This window comes from Giraffa tippelskirchi, chromosome 7 (assembly GCF_054371585.1).
Source record: "Giraffa tippelskirchi isolate mGirTip1 chromosome 7, T2T-mGirTip1v1.2.pri, whole genome shotgun sequence".
NCBI classification, from domain to species: domain Eukaryota; kingdom Metazoa; phylum Chordata; class Mammalia; order Artiodactyla; family Giraffidae; genus Giraffa; species Giraffa tippelskirchi.
Window position 1 is genome coordinate 46226620 of NC_137281.1, and position 25541 is coordinate 46252160.

At 54.1% G+C, this 25541-nt stretch overlaps 1 protein-coding gene and 1 long non-coding RNA gene across 5 annotated transcripts; one reads left to right on the forward strand and one right to left on the reverse strand.

Moving 5' to 3' along the window:
- Nucleotides 1-38: 38 nt before the first annotated feature.
- On the reverse strand, nt 39-21069 carry SPG7 (SPG7 matrix AAA peptidase subunit, paraplegin). Of its 4 annotated transcripts, none has more exons than XR_014059077.1 (17): nt 20870-21069; nt 18061-18163; nt 15988-16077; nt 15357-15598; nt 14064-14203; nt 13033-13135; nt 11802-11927; nt 11399-11561; nt 11003-11176; nt 6906-7034; nt 6273-6375; nt 5598-5708; nt 4199-4314; nt 3039-3195; nt 2329-2495; nt 1740-1817; nt 39-377 (listed from the first exon to the last, which is right to left on the reverse strand). XR_014059077.1 is itself a non-coding variant. In XM_081508152.1 (17 exons), the coding sequence occupies exons 1-17, from the start codon at nt 21050-21052 to the stop codon at nt 219-221; spliced, it is 2340 nt and encodes a 779-aa protein (XP_081364278.1). In that variant the 5' UTR covers nt 21053-21069; the 3' UTR covers nt 39-218. The 4 variants fall into 4 exon arrangements, 2 of the variants coding, with proteins under 2 accessions (XP_081364278.1, XP_081364279.1); XM_081508152.1 differs by having other exon boundaries at nt 6910-7034; XM_081508153.1 differs by lacking the exon at nt 5598-5708 and having other exon boundaries at nt 6910-7034.
- A 72-nt stretch (nt 21070-21141) lies between these two features.
- LOC145513054 (uncharacterized) lies at nt 21142-24860 on the forward strand. The gene is made up of 2 exons (XR_014059081.1): nt 21142-21714; nt 24676-24860. It is a non-coding gene; the product is annotated as an uncharacterized LOC145513054 (long non-coding RNA).
- Nucleotides 24861-25541: the final 681 nt, after the last annotated feature.

Consider the following 25541-nt stretch of genomic DNA (forward strand, 5'->3'; position numbering starts at 1 on the left):
CACACGAGGACAACTGACAAGCACAGATGAACCATCCATCTCGGTAGAGACATTTATTCCTCCTGGCAAGGAAGTCAATAAATAGATCTTGGGGGGCCTTGACCAGCGAGGGCTGAGAGGTGAGGACTGCAGGCCCGGCCCCCCGGCCAGCACCAGCACGGGTGGGGGTGGGGCAGCTACCAGGGCCAGGATGACTCCTCCTGGAGCAGGGGCAGCTGCTAGGCCCCCTCCTCCTCCCCCGAGTCCTGCTTCTCCCTCTGGGCGTCGCTCCACTTCTGCGGCGCAATTCTTTTCTTGGGCCCATGGGGTGGTGGGCCGATGAGGGCCTCGATGTCCTCATAGTTGATCACTTCCTTTTCCAGCAGGGCGCTAGCCAGCTGGAGGAACAAGAGGGCAGTGTGAGCGGCAGATGGGGGCCCGGACAAGAGCCTTTTGAGAGCAGAGCGTGGAAGGGGGAGGGCCCGGCCTCCCAGACCTGCCACTTCCCAGGGACACAGCACAGGCAGGCAGCCCACGCAAAGAATTGCTCCCTGTCTCCACCTTAGAGACAAGCCCAGCTGCCAGCCTCATTAACTTTTCTACTTCCCTTCCCAATCTGTTTATTTTGGGCAACTTGGATTTCTCCTGCAAACACGTGTGAGTGTCAGCAGGGGGGGCAATGGAGCTGACGTGCAGGATATAGACCCCAGTGATGGGTTCCCATCACCCCCACACTGGCTGCTCTGACAGCTGGCCCTTGGACAACACGGGCTTGAACTGCAAGGCTCTGCTCACACTCGGGATTTTCTTCAATGAACCTGACTGCAGGACTAGAGACCTACAAGCCGCAGATGCAGAATAGTGGGCAGGGAGGGCCGATCATGAAGGTGGTGCCCAGGGTAAGTTGTGTGGCACTCAGTCCTGGAACTCCAGGACGGTGGGGGCAGGTCATGGTGCACACAGGAGCAGGACAGACTTGGCTCCCACAACAGGGTCCCGGCAGGTTCTGCACTCCCCACAGCTCCCAGCAGGCAGGTGTTGCTAGTCTGAGGACCCCATACCACAGTCCCCACAATGTTGCCTTGAAGAAACAGCTGACCATCCACCAGGAACTGCCTCTTCACTAGGTCCAGAGACACTGTGCCTCTGGGGTCACTCCAGGCCTGACACCCAGCATCACTGTGAGGACATCAGACACAGCCCAACTGGGAATGTTCCCCACACACTAGACCAGCCCTCATGCTCTGCTGTCTGCAATAGGAGGGGACTATCCCAGCCAAGAGGGCCTGGCAGATGTGAGCACCGAGAATAGAAGGTGACCTGGGTGAAGTGTAGGCGTGGTGTTCACTGCGTTGCGGGAAACACGCCTGACTGATGGGAGGACTGGTTATGGGCTTAGGGCTCCGTGCCGTGTTTTCAGCTCCCTGCATCTAAAACTCTTCTGAGCTTTAACGTTTAGTGTAAAATTTCCAGACATTTGAGTTGGAAAGGGATTAAGCCACATCAACGAGACCCACTGCACACTGAAGCTGGTAATGGGCCCCGAGAGCTGGCAATGTCCTCCTGTCTGCTCTGAAGGAACTGGCCCTGGCCTGGCAGGTGCATAACGAGGCTAAACAAGGTAGGGAAGATGCTGGATCCAGTTGGATGAGGTCCATCAGTCATATGGTTTTCTGGGACGGGTGAGTGGCTGCATCAGTGGGAAGTGACAGCGGGCCCAGCTCCTGGCAGGCGTGGGGCCGGGGACAGCGGAGGCTCACCGCCTGGAGCTTGTCCAGGTTGTCCCGAAGCACTTGCTCCGTGTGCCTATAGGCAGTGGCCACCAGCAGCCTTGCTTCCTGCGAAGGGAGAAGATGTGTGATGGGTCAGGATGGCTGCCGCTGCACACGGGGTCCCCTGCGGCCTGGCCCTAGCACTAAGGTACATGGAAGAAACACGAGTTCAGAACATGGCCTTTCGTGTCTTACAGGGGACAGGAGAGCATGGCGGCCAAGAGTATCCTGCCCTCACTCCCACCCCGGGAACTCCCTGTGCAAGGGGCTGCCATCTCCTGGAGCCTCGGACCCCATTTCGTCCTCCACACCCAAGGCTGCCTACATGCTAGTGCATCAGGCCACCAGAGCTGCCCGAGGGTAGTGACACTGCCTGACCGTCTCCTCAGGCTGCAGAGCTCACAGGCGCTGGCTCTGTCCCTGGAGGCGTTTACTAGCTGCCCCTGATGGCCCCATGGCACCCACAGTTCCATCAGGAGCCAGTGGGTCCTCACCCAGAACCTCTGCTCCTGCGGGCACGAGGCCAGCACACCACACCCCCACCCCACACACATGGCTCAGATTGGGAGGGACTCACGTGATCCATCATCTGCTGAAGGCCCTGGCTGAATGGACGCCGTCCAATGCCCGTGACACCCTCCTGGGCCTCGGGGAAGGAGACGGGCCCGATGCTGGGTGCCATCCCAAACTGCTTCACCATGGAGTAGGCGATGCGGGTGACCTTCCGCAGGTCATCCTGTGCCCCTGGAGTGTGGGATCAGAAAAGGAGTTTCTTCCCTGGAGCTGCAGGTCGGAGACCCCACCAGCCCTGACAGCAGAGGCAGTACCGAGGGATCACTGTACCCTGACAGCAGAGGTGAGTTTGGGTTCCCAGGGAACAACTATCCTATTGTTGGTCCTTAAAACTTAAAAAAATTTTCTTTTGTGTGAAATAACAACTCAGGGTTTCCCTGGTGGTCCAGTGGTTGCAAATCCACCTGCCGATGTAGGGGGCACAGGTTCAATCCCAGGTCCAGGAAGATCCCACATGCTGATGAGGAGCAACTAAGCCATGGTCCACAACTACTGAAGCGCAAGTGCCCCCCCAGAGCCTGTGCTCAGGAACAAGAGAAGCCACCACAATGAAAAGCCTGCATGCCGCAACCAAGACCCAGCGCAGCCAAACACAAAGAACCCTTAATGAAATTCAAGATGGCATGTGCATCCTGCTACTCAGACCCCTCCAGATTTCCCCCTCCCTCACAGAAGGGCTGAGGGTGCCGAAGCAGCGTGGGAGCTGCTGCTCACCGGAAGTGACTCTGTTGAAAGAGATGGACTCGGACGCACGGCCACCCAGGGCCATGCACATGCGCTCGAATAGCTGCTCCCTGGTGAAGAGGTGCTGGTCTCTCGGGAGCATCTGAGCGAAGCCCAGGGCTGCGTTGGTCCGAGGAGTGATGGACACCTGCACGATGAGGTGGCCCGTTAGCTGGCAGGACCCAGGCTTCAGAGACGAGGGGGCACAAGACAACCCTGAGCACAACCCTTTGCTTAGAGAGTTCGAAGCAAGGAAGCCAATCTGAGGTCCCCACATTTATAACAGCATTTGCAGAGAAGGGCGTGAGGACCCCACACACGACCACATGTCCATGAAGGAAAGAACGGTGACGAGGAGAGGTGAGCCCACACGATGAGGCCGGCCCAAGTAGGCACAGGTCTGAGGGTCACAGCCACAGGAGGCCACGCCGAGGCTCTAAGGAGTGCATGTCACCACGTTGGGTGGCAGGGAGCTGGGGTGCAGGGGAGAGGACTTTCTCAGCACAACTCATCTACCTGGCCCTCAGCCACCAAATGAATGTCCTACATTCATTTTCTTGAGATACTGCATGAAAACACTGATCTTAATTACTGGGTCTTCTCACACACACGGGTCTCAGTCATAGCCCTCTGCAGAGGACACGACGGACCAGCCTGAGCAGCGGGGCACCATCCAAGGCAGCCTGACAGCAACGCTCGGCTGTAGCCAACGCCCCTGGGAGACACCCGCAACCCAGGTTGAAACTGCCGGCATGGCCCTCTGTCTGGAGGTCAGGGAACAAGGAGTGAGGGGGGACAGGTCCACGTGGAGGGCAGTTAACAACCCTCAACATGGGGCACCCATGTCCCCAACAGGGGCACTGTCCCCAGTGGTAACTCAGGGAACCCCTAGTCAGAATGTTACCACCAGAGGCGGTGTCACGGCATTAGCCCTGCCACATATATGTGTGCTGACCTAAATCAGCACATCTCAGAGCCAACGGTTCACCTGGCAGTTCTTATCTCCACAACCTACCACGCAGATGGGGAGGGAGACCACAGGTGGTCATGTGGCCTTCCCATGGTCACCCCAGCCTTTCCCCTCCAAGCCCAAAATGTGGGCCTTCCAAAGTGAGCCCACCTGTAGCCAGGCCAGGGCCGCCCGCACGCACCTTCATCACAGCCTCCGTGTGCTCCAGCAGCCAGCCCACTAGCGCGTGGCCCGACTCATGGAACGCAACCACCTTCTGCTCTTCCTTGGACAGGACTTTGCTCTTCTTGGCAGTCCCTGAAAGAAGCCCAGAAAGCTGAGCTCAGGCACCCCAGGTACATGGCAGGCACGTTCCCCAGGTGCCAACGCCAAGTCGCCATCGGACACTCAGCTTCTACGTCCCCAGCCCAGCCACCCATCCTCCCCCCGGCTGCTCGGGCTGTGAGGATGCCGCAGGAGCCTCCCTCGGCCCACTGACCACACCACTGAATACCCCGCAGACTGCAGCCCCTTCAACATGGCCCTCACTGAGCTGCAGGGCTGACAGCATGACCTCGCAGGGCAGCTGCAGCCCGCAATTGTCCAATCCTCTTACCTGAGTCACTGACCCTTCACCTCATAACCTTTCATCACGTCCCCTGCAGAGGTCACTGCTGAGGCCTCACCCACTGTCCACACTCATCGTTACCCCCAAGTAAGCCCTGGGTTCAGGGATGCGACCGGGACCACCTATGCTGCCAGCTTCGAGGACACATCCTACATGCTGGCTGTGGCAGTTGGGCTGTCCCCCTGGACCCCAGCGGCTGCCATGCGAGAGCACCCTGCTCGAGGCGCTGCAGGCTCAGGCAGGATTCCGGGCGCTCTTCTCTAGTCTTTCCTGCTTAGAACACACTCGCTGTAAGCACATCAGTTTTCATGCAAAACAACTGGCTTATGTAAACCGTGATCTACAGTGAGAAACCTCGAGGAGAGCCTTTCTGTCCTCGCGCACTCGCTGTCCCCACTGCGGAGGGTCCTATGTTAGGTCTGAAGACTGAGGGGGACGGGCTGTCTGAGCGAGGTGCTGCTTCCTCGGTGTCCTGCTTGATGACTTGGCTGGAACTCCATTGAAGGACAAGATGCACCGCGTCTGGTGTTGCCACAGGGGCTATGGGAGCCTTGGCCTGCTCTCTTCACAGAAGTCCACACGTTCCACATCCAACAGCAGTGGGTAAGCACTGCCCAGATGCCTCCCTCCCCTTCCCCCTCCACAGGGCATGGAGACCCTGGCATAAAAGGGCGCCTCCTTGACCTCAGGAGCAGCGGCTCCAACCCCACCCCATGTGGACAGTGGCTGTCCAGGCACTGCCCATCAGCTGGTGGGCTGAGGACGCGGAGTTTGCGAGATCCTTCTACATTTCTGTTTCAACAGCCTGCCTACTCTTGGTCAACAGAGAGTATCTCAAATAAGGAGAACAAGTCACACTATAACACCTGACAGAAAAGCAGGAACAGGTGGCCTGTCTTCCCTCTTGGGCAATAACACCGTCACATGATGTCTAAGCCTGCCACGCCCCCCCGCCACAGGCAAGTCCACGTACCGGCCACGACGCGCTCCACAGCATAGTCCAGGTTGGACGTGTGCACAGCCGTGTGCCCCTCCCGCGCCGCATGCAGCGCGGCCTCGTTACAGATGTTGGCGATGTCAGCGCCTGTCAGCATGGGGGTGGGGGGGTGTTAGTAGGCGCAGAGGTATGGGGGTGGGAGGGGAGCCACCCTGTCCCCCTCAAGCTGCCCCACAGCTGTGCTCAGCAAGCAGCCTCTCTGGACCCCCTCTTTCCTTCCACCTACTGTTTTACACACACACTGAGGGATGAGGAAGGTTCTTGACACCCATGCGGTTCTAGTTCAGGACATTAAAGGTCCAAAGGAAAGAAACTTATACCACGGTAACGGGTTTTTGTTTACATCGCCCGGTGAAATGAGAACCGCACAGAAAAATCTAGATTTGTGATAACATTGAGAAGGTGGCAGGGAGGGACACGGCCTTGCAGGGTCGCCTCTGGTGGGGAGCAGTGGGAGGGGGCGAGGCTGGGACCGCCCTGGGGCACAGGAGACAGAACCTCGGGGAGGAGTCCCTCTACCTCTGCCTGCTGGGTGCACACCACTCCCACCCCAGCTGTGCTGGCCGAGAAGCCCAGAGCAGGGCTGGAGAATTCCCGGGGAGGCCCGCCCCCGTCACCCCCAGACAAGGACCAGTGCCCCCACGGCCCTACCACTGAAGCCAGGCGTCAGCTCCGCCAGCCGCTGGGAGTAAAAGCTGCTGGCCTGCGTCAGCTTCAGGCTCTTCAAGTGCTGCTCAAAGATCTCCTTCCTTTCCTAAAGGACAGGGTACAAAGGCCACAGGTCAAAGGACATGGGTAAAAAGACACGGGTCGGAGGACACAGGACAAAGGCCACAGTGCCGGCTCCCTGCCTGCTGATCAGGAGCCACTGGTTGTGAGGTCAGCTTCTACTCTCAGAAACCAACTCAAGAGCTGCAGACAACACTTCCACGCGTGTCTCCATGGAAACACTAACTTGCCAGCCACCTGCTACACTCACCCTCCAGACCCTTCCCTGCTCCTGCAGGGTCTCCTGCTCCCTCAGGAGCCACGAGGAAAGCCCGACACCCTCGGAGGTGGGCATCCAAGTTGAGGCCTGAGGTGGCAGGGCCAAGAGGTCCCAGGGCTCACAGCTGTCCACCCGGGCAGGGCTACTGTGCAGCTCACTCTCCAAAGCCACCAGCACATGGGCGTGAGGCTCTGCAAAGGCTGTCCACAAAACTCAGCCCAGATGAATCATTATGAAGGTCAGTGAGAGTCAAAACCAGAAGGGCAGGGAGCCTGGACGGACCAGCCAGGTCGCACTGACCTGCAGCGTGGGAAGGTCAATGAAAACGTGCCGGTCCAGTCGGCCCGGCCTCAGCAGAGCATTGTCCAAAATGTCAGCTCGGTTGGTGGCCGCCAGGACGATGACATGGTCAGTGGTACCCATTCCTGGAGGGACAGACAGCAACCATGAGGGTGCAGACCCCAACCAGGCAGCTTCCCCCCAGACTGCCAGGACCACCAGCACCACCAGAAAAAGTGAGTACCACCCAGTGTGCGGGAGGCACCAGCTTCGCTGCCAGAAAAATGAAAGTCTCACACAGAAACGAGGCTTGCTGGAGGCCGGGGCCCTGGACAGACCTGACTCCACTCCCTGGGCCACCTGGGGACGGAGGGACACCTCTACAGCTTGTCTCAGACTCCTGCCTGGGTTGCCCCTTAGGGCTCCCCAGATGCCTGCCCGCCACAGGCCGGGGCTATGAACACAGAACCATGAGATTATGTAACAGTGACAAGACACTGAAAAACGGCAGAAACGAAGGGTACAGGAGAAAACAGCAGCCATGCCAGGGGCTCCAGGAGGGTGCTCCCGCAGAACGGCCTCTGTCAGCAAGCGGCCACAGGGCTAGTTTAGGAACTCACACAGTTGTGGACACACAACAAGGGGGTGACACCGTGGCTGAGTGATGACTCCTGTGCAGGGCCCACACTGCAGGCACGGGCCATGTGCTGCCCCCCAGCAGCTGGGCACGTGCCTCTCTGCTAGCACCACCACGAAAACCTCACTGTGCCAGCTCCTTACAACTACTCATCGGTCTGTCCTCTAGAATTCTGTCATTTGCACCATCTCATATACATTGAATCAGATGACTTATAGCCTTCTGAAACTGGCCCGTTTCACTTGGCATAAATCCCGAGGTCCAGTCAGGCAGGCTTGCATGACAACATCCGGTGTCTTTGCACTGTGGCCAGGTGAGCACACACAGAGCTCAGCCAGGCACCCACTGGAGGTTGCCCAGGCTCTTTCCAGAATGTTCAGCTATCACAAGGGAACACTGGAGCACCGTGTTCTGTGGACACTGGGTCAGCATGCTGAGCGCGTGCTCAGTCTGTTCAGAGCTGGCCTGAGAGGCTGCATGCTGTTGGCCCCTTGCTGCAGGGGGTCAGGTTTGCTTCACGGACGCGTTTTCACAGCTGCTTCACTTACTTGAGGGCCTGGGTTCACACATGGGTCTGGGATCCAGTCTCCTCATCCTCACCAAGTCTGCTGTTGCCACTACCTTAATCAAAGACTGAGTGTACAGCTAAGTGATAAGTGACGCGTGTGTGAGGACAGAGTCACGGCCCAGCCGCTAGGGACGTGAGAACAGGCTCTGCCAAGCCGCTGGCTGCGCTCACGAGGAGGTGAAGGCTCAGTGCAGGAGTACAGTGCTCCAGCAAGACGTGCTGGAGCCGCCAGCATCCACACACACAGTGAGCCAGGACCACAAAGATTCAGTCAACAGGGGTCACAGACTAATGTGGAAAAGGCCGTGGGAGGGCTACCTGAGGTTCCCTTTGTTTCTATTTTTCTATTGAAGTGTATGTTATTTACAGTGTCCAGATACACAACACAGTGGCTCCACTATGTTTGCATATATGTATGTATTGATGTATTCTCACAGGTTTTCCTCCATCACAGGTCATTACAAGGTACTGACTATAGGTCCTTGCTGGCTAGATACCTGGGCTTTTCCACAAACTTGGGCAGAATCAAGTCCATGGGGATGTGGATGGAAATGTCCACCATGGGGCACTGAGCTCGAAGGCCTCTCTGTGCCCATCAGACTGTGAGAGGGGTGGCAGGTGCCCGGCCTCCGCCTGTGTGGTGGGCTTCCTCCAGCGCTAGCTTCCCACGGCCAGCACCCACTCCTCCCTGAGGGGTGACAAAGGCTCCTCAGTTGCCCCTGCAGGCGGAAGAGGCTCAGCTGTCTCTGCACAAAGGCCCCTTCGCTGCAGCCCAGCCTTGCCAGGGCTTCTGGGGGGCGTCCGGGGATGGGGGAGGGGCTCCCGTGGCTGCAGCAGAGCCGGCAGAAGTCACCCCCCTCCCAGCGGCACAGGGGAGCAGAGAAGGCGCCAGCTGGGAACGCTTCCTGGGGGTGCACGTCGCCTGGAGGGTTGGTCTCTGGCTTCAAGTGCAAACAACAACAGGAGCGGGGGTGGGGGGGTATTGTTGCACTAGGGCCACAAGGGAGCCCCCCATCACCCACATGAGGTCACGACTAGGCGCGAGGCTGTGCTTTAGCCTGATGACATGTCAGAAGACCCCTGCTTGGAGAGGAGAGGGGCGGGAGAGGGGCACTCAGCCATGTCCCTACACAGCCCCCACGACAGTGGCTTCAAGATGCTCTGCCTGTGTCCCACAGAAGTACCACATTGCCCATCTTTCTAAAGAGAGCCAGAGGTCACCGTCCTGTCTGCACTTGTGACAGCAGACTCATCAAATCCTACGATGGGATATCTGGGGAGTCAGAGTCTAATTTGCACATGACCAGATGGCACACTCAGGATTCAGCTGCTCAGAGCCCAGCACATAGGGACGGGACGGTCAGAGCCGGGGGTGGAGTGGGGGGCAGACCCCACTGGGGACCCCATCTCCAAGAAGCGTCTCATACAGCCATGTCTCAAGTCCACAGTTCTCAGGCATGTCCTCCCCAGGAAGATGGCTCCTCAGACCATGACCATGGGGCAGAGACTCTGAGCCATTCTGACTGATACATCCAGATGCAGAGAGGGATGCAGGTCTGCAGAGGCAGCCCCAGACGCAAGCTGTCCTCAGGCCCTGATGAGGCCACCTTTTCCTCGGCCATGTGAGAAATCACTTTGATTTTGAACTTGCGGGGCTTTCACATGATGAAACGCTCCCATGCATCAGCCCCTGACCTGCCCAGCTGCAGGCCCGAGTCCTGGCACCAGGGTCAGGGGGCGTGGACACCAAGGCCAGCTGCACGGCTCTTGCCAACACCTTGGCTGGACCTCACTCTGAGAACATCCTTTCCCAGGCCTGGCCTGACGGGAAGTGTCACAGCCACAAGGGCAAGGAGGAGGAGTCAGGCCCAGGCTGGAGAAGACCAAGGAGACAGGACACTTAGGCAACATGAGCCTGCCCTGGGCCCTGCAGAAGCGCACATCTGCCCGACGCCAACGTCACGCCTCTTCCATGTCACCTTCAGGCTGCGGGGGGTGGGGGGGAAGGACGCTTATAGGAACTCTGACCGTTTCTGCAGTGCTTTTGTAAGTCTGAGACTCTGAAAATAAGAGGCCAAAAAAAGTTTCACCTTTAGCCACATACAACCAGAGTCCACTGCCCCACACACTGGTCACAAGATCCACCATCCCAAACACTAAGAACACTTTAAAAAGGAAAATAAATACACCAATAAATGGTTCTCTTAGGACCAAAACTACTTTGAGAAAAAAGTATCTTTCTCATCTATAAGACCTAGAACAGAGCAAGAATTCTGATTTAAAGAAAACTTACAGATGGCTCCTGCACAGCTGGAGCATGGGGAGGGGAGAATGTGGAGCTGGTATTTAATGGGGACAGTTTGTGTTTGGGAAGATAAGAAAGTTCTGGAGACAGATTGTGGTGATGGTTATACAACACTGGGAACGTACTTACAGCCATTAAACTCTGCACTTAAAAATGGTTAAAATGGCTTAATTTTATGTTTTGTATATTTTACTATAAACAACACAAACACATAATATCTACCCACACACCCGCCAAAGAGGATCTTACAGGAGTAGCTCAAAAGAAAAACAACTCCATTAAAAAACTGTGTGGCAGCCAGTCCAGAGGTCATCTCAAGAACAGCTGAAACAGTGTCCCCGGCAGCGTACCTGAGGCACCCACTGTGCCGTTGGGCAGACTCGTCAGCATGACCCCTGGCCTCCTCCGAGACTGACGACCACCATCATGACCCGACCCCACATGGTATTCCAAGCTTTTCTTCCTTCTTGTTTCACTACTGCCCTGACTTTGGGAAAGTGAAAGCTATGTTTCTGGTTACCTCCTGCTGGAGAAGACTTCCTGGTGCTAACACCCCCTCACCGTCCACGAACATTCCCTCCGATCCCGGCCCCAGGGTGCTCACCGTCCATCTCCACCAGCAGCTGGTTGAGCGTCTGCTCCTCCTCTGTGTTGGAGAAGCCGGACATGGCAGTGGAACGCTTCTTGCCCACAGCGTCGATCTCGTCAATGTACACAATGCAGGGGGCCCGGGCCCGGGCTTCCTTGAAGAGGCTCCGCACACGGGCTGCACCGAGGCCTGAGGACACAGAGGACGGGGAAGCGGGCAGGTCATGGGCACGAGCCCTGCACTCAGGGAAAGCCCAGTAGGTGGCCTCTGCTGCACAGGGGCTAGCCTATTCCCTCCTGGACTCCCCAGGACATCAGCACCTGCTCCTTCCATGCCCATGACTCCCAGACACAGATCTTGTGTTTCCACTTTCACCCCCACAGCCCCCGACACGCAGCCAGGTGGGCCCACCTCCAATGACCTCCACGAACTCCGGGCCAGCCATTGCCAGGAAGGGCACCTGGGCCTCCGTGGCCACTGCCTTGGCCAGCAGTGTCTTCCCGCAGCCGGGGGGGCCGAGAAGCAGTGCGCCCTTCGGGACCTTGGCGCCAAGCTGAAGGAAGCGCTCCGGGCTCTAGGAGAGCAGCAGAATGCAGGCTGATCTCTGGGCTCCAGAGAATCATCTAGACACGACCCTCAGAAGGCTTGGGTCCTGTACTGGTCCCGTCCATGCAGCTTAGGGAGAGTAGAATGCTCCGCCCTGACAGGTGACGGGCCGTGCAGGACACCATCGGTCTGGGTTGAGCAGGGGACGCACCGGGAGTGCAGCATCAGGCTGGGCAGTCCCCCCGCCCACCGTGCCCCACATGCTCACCTTGAGATAATCCACGAACTCCTTGACCTCCAGCTTGGCCTCATGCATTCCTGCCACGTCTTTGAAGCTGACTCCTTTCCCCATCTTGCCATCCACAATCGTGAAACGAGCCATTTTCAGCTGATTCTGGGCAGAAAGATAGAGGGCGGAGCCCTATGCAGCCCAGTGGGGCAGGGTGGAGGAGCCTGGGGGCCTGTTCACCTGCAGGTCCTCCCACCCCTCCACTCGCTCAGACAGCAGGGAAGGGCACAGTCCAGACACATGAGGGCGGTGACAGTTAGCGGCTGCCTGGCACTGAGCAGTCTGCCCTAAAGGAAAATGCTTCCCACGTTAATCAGGTGGTTTAACAGAGTCTGTGTGGGAGTGTTCTTATTTCTCTATGTGACTTTCCCCATTAGCCTCTGACTTCTTTTACTGATTTATATAAAAGTTACCTAAAGACACTCAATGCTGCAAGTGTTAGTAAAAACGTCATCTCATCAAATTTCTGGCAAGCAATCCGGCTGGACAGACAAGCTCTCAGTGAGCAGCTCACCTCAGCCAGAATCTCCTTCAGCTCTCAAAAGAGGCAGTGTGTGGAATTCGTCAGTGTTATTTAAGTACAACAAAAAAACAGTCCAGAATGTGCAAGAATTATCACACCAGTTGAGCCAGGTATACTGCACCCCAGGAGACACCACGCTGCCCAGTGTGGATGCAAGTCCAGAGCTCCTGAGGGCCCATTCGGGGGGAGACAGGGGCACTCTATCCTCGCCACCCCGGTTCCCAGGAAGGCCTCCTCTGTGGCCCTTTGTTGACGTGGCTGATAAGCCAGGTACGACTTGACAGGGAGGGCAAGTGCACACTGCACCGAATGCAACTGGAACAGGAGAATACTTGTGGAGTGTATTAAGGTTGTTCTTTTGAAGACAACCTTCAAAGATGTCTCAGCTAGTACACGAAACACCCAAAAGTCAAGCCCGGCTGAGAGGGAAGTGCAGAGCGCACCGTAGTATGGACCCCCTTGGGTTCAGCCTCTCCCATGTCACGAAACGGGCCTTGGCTAGAGCTAGGGAGCTGAGCCCCCGTGTCAAACAGAAGGAAAGAGGAGCTGCCAGACGACATCCAGATCGGCCTCTGACAGGCTAGCGTCCACCGCGTACCCATCCTGCCATTTACAGGAGAGGGTTCAGCCCAAACACAGACAAAATCCCAATGGCACAAGTTCAGGGGAACAATCTGCACAACTTACAAAAGCACTGAATCCGCCTTCCCGTCCTGTCATCCCAGCCAGACGGAAAACATACCACAGGATGGCCAGGCCCACAGCCGTCATCCCCAAGGCGTAGAGGGCGCTGGCGGGAGAGACAGGCGGGCAGAGGCTCAGGCGCAGCTCCGGGCAGCCCCCAGACATGCCTCACCCAGGCCGGGCCCAGACCTCCCAGAAGGAAAAGGACTCCCTCGCTCTGAGACCAACCTGTGGAGCCAGCACTAAAAATGCATCTCCTCATCCAGTTCTCACCACCTCCCTTCCTTCATACGTTGCCCACATCTGGGCACCGCGGTGCTGAGCAGGCAGCACCAACCAGGCATGAAGCCAGAACAACCACCCACTGTCCAGAGCCCTGGACAGCTCACGCCCACCAAGAGTAGCTCTTCACTGTCCATGCGTTTTGCTTTCAAAAGTAGGCCATTGCTTTGGGTCACTAAGCAAAATCAGCTTAACAGAACAAAGAGCAAACCCTGGGGCCTCACCCTCAGATGAAGAGAGGTGTGCCCCCACCCCCTGGAACAAGCAGAGGTGCTGCCTGGGGGCCCTGCCCTGAGGAGCTGGAGCTGTGACAGATACATGGCACTTCCCAGATGCCGCCAGTCCCCATAAGGGGACACAGCCCTGTGCACACCACAGTCCCACCGCCCAGCTACACGCCCAGGCCTACCGAGTAACTGCCTCCCACTCAGGAGGGTGCAGATCCTGCCGCCCGTAGGCCCTGCACGGAACCAATAGGTTCCCAGGGACATCTGCTTCTCCCTTCCCCGCCCCACCTTCCTGTTTGCAGATGGCAGCAAACACACCCTGCGCCGAACAAGATGCACCACAGACTACTGGAGCAGTGACCAAGGAACTCCAGGCTTCCCGCCCCACGCCACCCGCTCCCAGGCCTGCCTCCACCAGCGGCTCAGTTCACGGCGGGCACAGCCAGTGGGAGACTTCTATTTGTCTCTCACGTCAGAAAGTGAAGCCTGGTTTAGTTCAGAGGCCCACAGAAACGACCAACCTACTTTCCAAAGAATCCTGTCCGCTTGTAGGAAACTGGAATTCTGTCCTTGCCTTCGATATTCAGCTCATCCTCGACTGCTCGAAGCTTCTCTTCAAATTTGTCAATGTTTGCCACCTGCATTCGGTACATCAACGCCAGCCGCTGGGGGCAGAGAGCAGAGGCATGTGAGAGTGACAAACAGGCCAGATGGCTAACCCCAAGGACAGAGAACGGTGCCCCCGCCACACTGCGGACAGCTATAGGGCTTCAGAAGCAGACACCTGCCACATCTAGAAAGCTTTTATCTTCTCAAACACAATTACAATCCAATGTCCATTAACAGAAGGTTTTGAGCAAATGCAGGGCAGCACATGCAACTGAAACTCAGCACTGGGCTGGCACTCCACTGGAGGGCAAAGCAGACCCTGGTAATGAGCCTGCAGTGTGGGACCTGGACCCACAGTCACCCTCCAAAGGTTCATTGTTTGCCCGTTGGCTGGACCTGACAGTCGACCAAGGGGGCTTTCTTGGTCCTCAGGGAGACGAAAGGCTAAGGAAGAGGGAGTGGGTGGCACTTCCTGGAGGCTAGCAGGAACATCTCATCACTGCCACCCTGGCCCACATCAATCATCTTTCCAGCAGCCACGCTTTCCAGAGGAAACTGTCCACTGATTCTAAGCTCTCTAGTGTGAAGGTCTCATCATTGCCACCCCAGCCCACATCAATCATCTTTCCAGCAGCCACGCTTTCCAGGGAAAACTGTCCTCTCTGATTCTAAGCTCTCTTGAAATCTAAACCAAGCAACCAGATCTCCCTCTGCTCTGAAGTCTCTTCAAAGTCTAGTGGGATAACCATCATTATGAGTGGTCAGGCTCCACTTCAGAGGTTAAAAGGCCAGGTCCTCAGAGCAGGGTCCACACAGCCAGGTTCCCAGTGCTGTCACAGGTACCTCTCCACTCCCTGACGCCAGACACGCTACTGGGGTGAAGCCCAGGGACCCCTCTGCCTCTCCCCTGCTAGCACAGCTGGGGGCCACCTGTGGTGGGGAGGAGCAGGGTCCCTCTCCTCCGCCCCCTTTCTTTCCTGTTCCTTCCAAGGGCGGGTCCTTGCCAACCTGTCTCTCTGCCACCTGTTCCAGCCAGAGGGGTTTCCACCTCCCTCCTGCAGCTCACATGCCAGGTGGACCCTAGACGTCCAATGCCACCCTCCCGGCTCTTCCCGAGGACCACACGGCCTTATCAAAGCCTCCAGGCTCCTCCTTACATCAAGACACTCACGGCTCGCTCTAAGCAACCCCCGCTGGCACGACACTCACAGGCCGCCCGAACACCACAGCACCGGGGTGCAGGTACACCTCCACCACGTCGCTCTCGGGCACCACCTGCACCCGCTGCACCTCGCCCTTGGCCAGCATCTCGTGCACGAAGTCATTCCAGGAGATGTTGCCTCCGCTGGAGCCCAGCGCGTTGAGCAGACTCATGATCACTGCGATGACGAACAGGGTGCGCAGCCGCTCTCGGTACATCTGGTCCTCGCGCTCGCGGCGCCTGCGCTCCTCTGCCGGGTGGGGAGCAGACGTGAGGAGGGCGGAGCTCGACGCCCGGCCCCGCGCCCCTCCCCACGCCCACCCTACACTGGCAGGAGGTCTTTGCACCCTCTGCCTCTCTGCGTCATCCCGCTGCGCTTAGTTGCTCAGTCCACACTTGGCCAATATTACAACAAAGTGACTAATTACAAGCTGTTCAAGGTCACTAACATTCCTGTTCACTGAGGTCTCATCTGCTTAGATAACATGAAACCATTTCTAAAGTAAAAAAACCTCCCCAGGGTACTTCCCTGGCAGTCCTGTGGCTAAGACTGCCCTTCCAATGCAGGGGGCGAGGGTTCCATCCCACAGGTCCCCGGGGGGAAGCCCCGCCTCTGCCCAAAAAATTAGACTGATATACCTTCGTCATCCTCAGGGCTCCTCCCCTTGGCTTTATCATTGTCCTTGGTCTTCTGCTTCCTCCTCGAAGTGTTAAAATAGTACGTGCCTCCTACAAGAAATGGGGAAAGTGCTTAACAGCAACCAGACCGGCAATTACAGAGAGACATTCAGGACAAAGGGCTTCCCTGGTGGCTCAGAGGGTAAATAATCTGCTTGCAATGCAGGAAACCTGGATTCAATCCCTGGGTTGGAAAGATCCCCTGGAGAAAGGAATGAGAGCAAAAGTGTTCAGCCACTCAGTCCGGTCCAACTCTTTGTAACCTCCATGGACTTAACTTTCCCCCATGCAGCCTGCCAGGCTCCTCTGTCCATGGGATTTCCAGGCAAGAATACTGGAGTGGGTTGTCATTCCCTTCTCCAGGGGATCTTCCCGACCAAGGGATCATACCTGGGCCTCCTGCATTGCAGGTAGACTTCTTTACCATCTGAGCCACAATGGAGACCAGAAAGGAATGGCAACCCACTGTAGTATTCTTGACTGGGCAATTTTATGGACAGAGGAGCCTGGCAAGCTACAGTCCATGGGGTCACAAAGAGCTGGACATGACTGAGCACTAACACACACACTCAGGAGCAGAAGACACTTCCAGGCAACCAACAAAACAAGCTATCGAGAACCGACCTGCACAGGATTTAGAAATTTGGATGATCGTTCTTGGTACAATCTTTACTCACTATAAATGATAAACTACTTCAATTGAAGATAAGTGTTTTTATAATTTAAAATAGCCAACATGATGGAATAAGTTATGAACATAAACTTGAGAAAGTGTCATGCGTCTGTGGGAGAACCACCCTTCCCACACACACAGTTGCCTTCAATGAATTAAACAAACGAGCAGCACAAGCAGCTGTGGCACAGCAGCACCCACTCCACACATTGAGGCTCTTGCTTGTCCACATCAGCGCTTAAAACGGGGGAGAGCGCCTCAAAAAGTCACTGGGGTGCACCTTCCTTCACAAATACTAACAAAACCACAAATAAAACCACCTCTGTGTCCACCAGACACAGGGCTGTTGGAGGGTGAGGGCTGTGCCACTGGGGGCACATGTGGGCTGCTGGGCCTGGGTAGGCACAGACAATGCTTGTCGGCAGCAGTGGAAGATTCTACTGTTTTCCTGTTCCAGCTGAATAAATCGGGGAGTAAAAGCACAGGTGTCAACCCTTATGGGCCTTTGACCTAAGATAAAGGAGATAGCAGGGGACTTCCTCTGTGGTTCAGTGGTTAAGATTCCCCCTTTCAGTGCAGGGGCGCAGGTTCCATCCCTGGTCTGGGAACTAAGCTCCCATATGCTACAGGGTGCAGCCAAAAGTTTTTAGAAAGAGAGTGAGAGAGACAGCAGGATATCACAAGATGTCATGAAACGGTGCAACTCTAGTGTAAAATCAAGTTATGTTTACTTAATTTCTGCACATAAACCATACACAGTTTGTAACTTCTTACTCACCATTGCTGGAGCTCGCTACAGAACATGAAAATGTTAGTTGCTCAGTCACGTCCAACTCTTTGTGACCCCATGGACTGGAGCCCGCCAGGCTCCTCTGCCAATGGAATCTCCAGGCAAGAATGCTGGAATAGGTAGCCATTCCCTTCTTCAGGGGATCTTCCCAACCTAGGGATCGAACCCATATTCTCCCACATTGCAGGCAGATTCTTTACTATCTGAGCCACCAGGGAACATGAAAAACCTTTGTCAAGCAGCCCTTACTAGGCTTGTAGCTCCTTAGTAAGCATTACTGGAGCTGGCTACAGAACATGAAAAACCTTTGACAAGTAGCCCAATCATAGCCAGAATTTTTTAAAAAAGAAGAGACAACTCAAAATAAGCAAAAATGGCCTGTTCTGACCTTAGACAAACTTCCTTCTCAAAAACTTCACTTCAGAGCATCTGAGGGCTCACACTGGGTAGCAGCTGAAGGGCCTCTTACGGATTTCGTTTTTTCTGACAATGTCAAACAAGCAGTCCTTTGAATTTATTCACAAATGCCACACGTTCTGCCTGTTACTTCCATCTTTTCAGAGATACAAACCTAGAAGTTTCCAGAGTCTGACTGGATTCTGTACAATGTGCTGTTTCACCAACAATCTGCTGATTCCTTCAAAGGTAGGGGTTAGCAGTCGCAACTGGAAACTCTGAAAAGAAAAGAAGGACACAGAGCCTCAATCACACGGACGCCACAGCACTGCTGGCAGTGCAAACTCACCCCCAACACAAAATTTTTCCTAAAAGCTCCAAGATTCATTTATGTAATATTTACACTGCCCTGAAATATGAAGCAATAATTTGAGTATTATTTCAAAGTTTTACCATAACGTCAAAAGAAAAAAAAAGTTTCAAATGTCACCAGCAAGCAAGCAAGTCAAAGAAATGCTGAAATGGAGGTGCAGAACAATGGCTGCCATTCTGTGTCCCAGGACTCCTGCAGGACACAAGAAGCAAAGGCTTCACTGGTTGTCCAGGCCTTTTGCTCCCAACATCTCCAGACAACCATTCCTTGTGGAACATTCCCAGGAAGTCCACTTTCCCACTTGAATGTATGTTATGTTAGGGTCAATGGTCCAACTTAATTTTTTCTATCTCAGTGGTAGCAATTTCTTCATTTTTATTGACTTATTTATTTTAAGGGCTTCCCTGGTGGCTCAGATGGCAAAGAGTCTGGCCACAATGCAGGAGACTGGGGTTCGATTGCTGGGTCAGAAAAGATTTCCAGGAGAAGGGAATGGCTACCCATTCCAGTATTCTTGCCTGGAGAATTCCAAGGACAGAGGAGTCTAGCGGACCATAGTCCATGAGGTCCCAAAGAGTGGGACATGACAGTGACTAACACACTTAACATACATACATTTATTTTAAATTCTCTCCCTTAGTTCATCCCTGGTCGGCTGCTATTATGAAAAGTAACTCCTTACCAAAGGAGTATGCTACATATAATTTCCTGTTAGCAACAGGTTAAAAATTCCTCGTACATGCAATTATTATCCAGTTTAATTAATACTACTATCCTTGGTTCAGTGATGACCAGGAGGCATATAAGGGAGAACCACAGAGTGATAGACTGGGCACCATAAACGAGGAACAGTGTGTCAGGCACAGCACACACAAAAGTCATTCTTCAAAGTCAACCCTAAACGCTGTTTGTTTAAATCAGATTATGTTATTACTGTTCTAGTTGTTAGTGAGGTAATCTGTTAAGTATCCACAAGTATGTGTGAACTGCCTACTTCAGTCCTTATTTATTTTCATGGAATAATCAAGTCTGACTAAAATTAATGAATTATGATTTTCCTTCACAATAGAACTAAAAACAAAAACAAGTGTAATATATCCATTCAGTTCAGTTCAGTCGCTCAGTCGTGTCCAACTCTTTGCCGCACCATGGACTGTAGCACGCCAGGCCTCCCTGTCCATCACCAACTCCCGAAGTTTACTCAAACTCATGTCCACTGAGTCAGTGATGCCATCCAACCATCTCATCCTCTGTCATCTCCTTATCCTCCTGCCTTCAATCTTTCCCAGCATCAGGGTCTTTTCAAATGAGTCAGTTCTTTGCATCAGAATTATTGGAGTTTCAGCTTCAGCATCAGTCCTTCCAATGAATATTCAGGATTGATTTCCTTTAGGATTGACTGGCTGGATCTCCCTGCAGTCCAAGGGACTCTCAAGAGTCTTCTCCAACACCACAGTTCAAAAGCATCAATTCTTCCACACTCAGCTTTCTTTATAGTCCAGCTCTCACATCCAAACATCACTATTGGAAAAACCATACCCTTGACTAGATGGACCTTCGTTGGCAAAGTAATGTCTTTGCTTTTTAAAATGCTGTCTAGGTTGGTCATAACTTTTCTTCCAAGGAGTAAGCATCTTTTAATTTCATGGCTGCTGTCATCATCTGCAGTGATTTTGGAGCCCCCCCCCCAAAATAAAGTCTGCCACTGTTTCCCCATCTATTGCCATGAAGTGATGGGACTGGATGCCATTATCTATAGTTGTCCTCAGACTCAGAGAGGGTGTAGAATAGGATTATGATATGAAATTGGTCCTCAACTTATTTAAAATACAATAACAATACATTACAACCTAAATAAAATGTGAGGGTTGAGGTCCTAAGAAAGGGCTAAAAATCAGTGAAAAAAGCACTTAGGGTCTGTTTCCAGAGTTAAATGTTAACATTAACAGGGCCTGGAACACAGCCTTCACACAGAGGGTCAATGAATTTGTGTCCGTAACATGTCAAGCTACACGATAAGAGTAAAACACAATTACAAGGTACTTTGCTCACACGAAAAACCGCTCAGAGCAATTGGAAGGCGCTAGAATTCATCCTGGAGTGATCTGATCTATATGAGTGCAAATAATTCTCTAGTAGAAATTAGTGAAACTCTTACTCGATTCAATTTCAAAACGCCAGGAAGACGAGCAGAAAATACCAATATACGAAACAAGTGCTGTTGTTTAGTCGCTAAATCCTGTGTGACTCTTTTGCGACCCCATGGACTGTAGCCCATCAGGCTCTTCTGTCCATGGGATTTCCCAGGCAAGAATACTACAGTGGGTTGCCAATTCCTTCTCCAGAGATCTTACCCACCCAGGGTACCATTCTGCGTTGGCGGGCCGGTTCTTTACCACTGAGCCACCAGGGAAGCCCGAAACAAGGGCTAGAAAAGTCCAACTGTGCGGCCTCGCCCCTGATTTCTCCCTCGGGCTGCCCGCCGGCCTCGCCGCCCGCCTCTCCTCCGGGTTGCAGGCAGGAGCGGCCTCTAGGAAGACGAAGCCGAAGCGGCGGAGAGCATCTTCCATATTACCATCCCAAACGCCGCTGCCAGAGGCCCGCACATTACCTGCAGGGCTCGGCCTCCAGGCCCGACGAGGCCCATCGGAGGCCTGTGGACGACATACGGCCACCTCCACTTGGCCCCGGAGGAGCAGCCTGGGCTCCAACCCGAGTAGGGGCATCGCAGCCGCCCCGGACCCGGTCCCGGACCCGGGCGGAGAGCGCGCAGCAGCAGCCACGCGGCCGCCATGTTGACCCGGAAGCCGCGCCTGCGCTATTGTGGGGGAGAGGAGGCCTCCGCGGGGCGCGTGCGCGGTCGGGCGTCCTCCCGGCGCCTGCGCGGTCGGGCCTCTTCCAGTCAGGCCTGTCGGTCAGGCCTCGGTGCCCGGCGATCGGGTTCCGAGATCGAGCGATCCGCTGCAACTCTAATCCGACTGGGATTCTTTGGTGGGTTTGAACTGCCACCTTGTACTGCGAGTACAAACGCTGCGAGTAGAACTGCACCCTGGCGGGCCCCGAGTGGGGGCATCAGACGCAGCTCCAAGTCGCGGCTCCCCCCGGGAGGACTTGGCTCAGCGGGTCCCGGGGCTGCGGAGGGAGCCCGGGAGCCGGAAGGGAGCGGACGTGCGCAGATGGCGGGGCCCGCCTGAGGCCCTGACCCCGACTTCGGGCCCGAACCCTGACCCCCGACTCCCGCCTCGGATCCAGACTCTGAGTCCGACTCAGACTCCCGGACGCTGACCCCAACTCCCACCTAGACCCGGGCCCCTGACACCTACCCCGCCGCAATCTTGGCGCGAGGAGGATGCTGCGGAGGGGAGAGTTTCGCTCGTCTGGGCTCTGGCCGCAGAGCCTGCCCGGCTTGGTGCCCCAAAGGCTCTGTGCACGGAGAGGAAAAGGAAAGGGCTTAGGGTAAGAGCAAGGACTTCAGGGTAGCTGAGCCAGCTCCCGGGCGCGAGCGGCCGGCAGTTTTGTCCTACAGATGCTTAATTTTGAAGAGGGAACCGTCTCCTCCACTATTCTTTTCTCCTGAAGACAGGCCAACTCCCTCTGGAAGTCATGCCTAGCTCTGGAGACCAGGATCACGGCCTAGGAGACTAGTCCACTCCATCCCTGGGAGAAGGGGAGGGATCTGTGGTTTTATCCCTGGGATTGCGGACCCCAGGTTCCCTGAGGTCTGGTGCTGGAGTGCTTAGCCCTGAGACTACTGACTGTATGGTGACTTAAGTTTGTTTCTGTGTTTTTCTGTATTCCCCAAATTCCTAAGGTCATTAAGCAATAACCCTTATTACTGAGTGCTAGCTAGCTCTTGGCTCTGTAGCAGGCATTCTTTTAATCCTCACAAATGTGAGAAGTAGATACTTTTACATCTGTTTTACAGATAAGAAACAGACTCAGGGCAATTTAAAGTAACTTCTCGGAGGTCACAGCTAAGAACTGATGCACAGAGTTTCAGAGCTGGTCTGACTGGTTTCAGGGCCTGTGCTCTCCACCCTATGGCTTTGTGTGTTACAGCAGTAACATGTATGACATAAAAGTCCTGAAGCTCAGAAGGTTTAGGGACGTTGTTTTAAATGCAGTCTTGGGACTTCCCTGGTGGCCCAGTGGCTGAGACTCTGTGCTCCCAATTCAGGGGGCCCGGGTTCAATCCCTGGTCAGGGAACTAGACCCCACATGCCACAAATGAAGAACCAGCATATTGCAATGAAAATAGAAATCACATGTGCCACAACTGAGATCTGGCACAGCCACATAAATTCTTAAATAAAATAAATGCAGTCTTGATTATTGGTCCTGGGCTCCAACAGCCAGGTTCTTGTGTGTGAAGAGGGGCTGCCCCTGACCCACACATCTGGACTGCTTGCCTTTCTCACTTTCTCTTTTCACAGTCCATCCATCCTCCCTGGTTTCCTCCTTCACTGTTTTTCTTTCTCTGGTTAAATTGTCCCGCCCACATTCTGCCGTCCACTCCCCCTAGACCAGTCCCGTGACCATGATCATGACCAGGCTTCCGAGAGTGGTTTCTTGCACCCTTGCACCTTACTGAAGCTTGTGCAATGCTGCCCCGACAGGAAGTGACCCAGCCCCACCCTCCCCCGGTTCCCTTCTCACCCAGACCAGAGAATCTGTGACTCAGAGCCTCTAACAAATTTGAACGTGTTTGGGGATAGTGTAAGATGCAGTCTCATTTACATTGCTGGAAATAAAAAGCGTTATTGGAATCTCAAGCTCTTTTCAGGAGATTAATCTGAAAGCAGAGCAGGGTGATGGCAGGAGCTGGGCTCTCGAGAAAGCGTGCTGGCTTCTGCCCTTCTGAGCCTCAATTTTCTCATCAGTAAAATGGGGATAAAATTATCTGCAGAGCCAGGCTGATAGTGGGTGTCCCCCAGGTTTGTTGTAAAGATAAAATGCAACTGAAGTGAAAGCATCCAGGATGTCATGGGAAATGAGTTGCTGGGAAACATTGGTTCACTCTAAACACATTTACTGAACAATTGCTTTGAGAGCTGGCTGTGACCCAGCCTCAGGTAGGAGGTGGACCTTGACTCTGAACCCTGTCCTGCTCAGTCCCACCTCTGCTGTGGCCTCAGGGATGGGTGTTTAGAGGACTCAGATGCCCTGTGGCCTGGACTCCGGAAGAGAAGGGGGTGGGGGTGGGGGTGGGCTCAGCTGACCTGGCTCCTCCCCGGCCCCACTCCTGAGGCACCGCCTTCATTTTCCTGAGCCCTTCCTGTCCTTCACCTGCTCTCTGTTCTTTCTGTACCTGTGACTTCTGTTTACTCGTTTCGACTTCCTCAGCCCTCTGAACCCTGTGCACATCAGGACTTTTGGGCTCAGCTCCCCTTAATTGTGTGAGAGGTGATCTCATGGTGAGCTGGCTCTGACCGGGGCATGTCAAGGTTGCTGTATCACATCCCCGACACCTCACACAAAGCAGGGCCTGGTGGGGGGTGGGGGGTAGGGAGGTGGGGAGTGGGGGGTGGGGTGGCAGGAAGGGCAAGGGAGCAGGCAGGGCACTCCACCTCCCCGTGCTTGCTGGATTCCCAGGAGCTTCAGGCAGGCTGCTCAGGGGATGTTGCTCCGTTGTTGCCTTGTCTGTAAAATAGAGATAATACTTTTGCAGTCTGGGGACAGAAGTTGATCTTTGGGGCCATTTTTGGTTTTAATATCTAACTTCGTTATTAGTATCAGAGCAAATAATTATTTGCTTCTTCCCAAATTAGGCAGCTTGGCAGCAACTGAAACAAAGTGCTAAACTTTTTTTAAAAAAAAATCACAGGTCTGACAGGGATCTACTGTACAGCACAGGGAACTCTGCTCAGTATCTTATAATAATTTATAATGGAAAAGAATCTGAAAAAGAATGCATATATCTGTGTATGTATAGCTGGATCAGTTTCCTCTACACCTGCAACTAATACAACATTGTAAATCAACTACATTTCAACCAAATTTTTTAGAAAAAGGCCTAGTGATTCCACACTTGGCCTGGCCTTGGAGCCCGTGGGCTGTCACACAAGGTCATGGCGGTACCTGTGCCCACGATGACAAGCTTCTGACTGAGACTGTCTTGCTGCTTTGAATGACCTGGCCTACACCTGAGTCTTAGGCCAATGTTAGGATGTCATTTATAAAATAGACTCTTCTGTGGAATGTTTGAATAAAATTGTCATCTCTCTGAATTTTGGTAAATTTGGTTCAGAACTTAACATCTTTCTTAGGAAACAATTGTGTTTTGTATGGCTCATTATTGGGTTTTGTATATCACATGTACAACAAGATTTTGTAATGTTCGATTTGTTCTTGAAAGGGGGAAAGTCCTTGGGACTTGCCTGGTGGTCCAGTGGCTAAGACTCCGTTCTTCCCGTGCAGGGGGCCTGGGTTCGATCCAAGATCCTAGATCCTGATGAAACTAAAAGTTGGCATCTGCAACTAAAGATTCTGCATGATGCAACTACAAAAAAAAAGGTTTCCACGTGTGACAACAAAGATCAAAGAACCTGCGTGCCACTGCAAGTAAGACCTGGAGCAGCCAAATAAATATTTATTGAAAGAAAGGGGAAGACTCCATTATTACCAGCAGAAAACCTGTCCAAGAGTTTGCACATGACTAGGTAGCTACATGTCCCTCAATGGTTCTCAGTATGTGTATGTAGAAGGGCCTGGAAAGGGCAGGTCTGCATCACCTCCCAGAGGTCTAGACAGCACATGCCAAATTGATTAAAGTAACCACTTGCTCTGTTGATTGTATCAGCTACCTATTGCTATGTAACATATTACCCTAAACTCAGCCATTTAGAGCAACCAGCATTCAAGGCCTTACCACTCCTGAGTGTTTGTCTGGCTCTGTCTCGGGGCATCTCACCAAGGTGCAGTGCACATTACACCCAGGGATGCAGTCATTAGAAATTTGCCAAGCTGCCAAGGGGATCCCCTTGCCTGGCTCCTGGCTGGCCAGTGGCAGCTGCTTACCATGTGACTCTCCACAGGCTTCTCAGGTGACGTGGTGCCATGTGGCCCAGTCAACCCTAGGGTGTGAAGTCCAGGGGGCAAGGGTCACCGAGGGCCAGCTTGGAGGCTGCTGCCCGCAGTGGTGACTGGAGATGCCTGCTGTTCATACCTGCTTGGCAAAGCCTGACCGCTGGGTTCCTCACTGCCCCCATTGGTGGCCCTAGCCCTTTGTCACACTAGTCACCACACTGGTTAGTTCACGGACATTCCCCAAGTCCTTCCCTAGA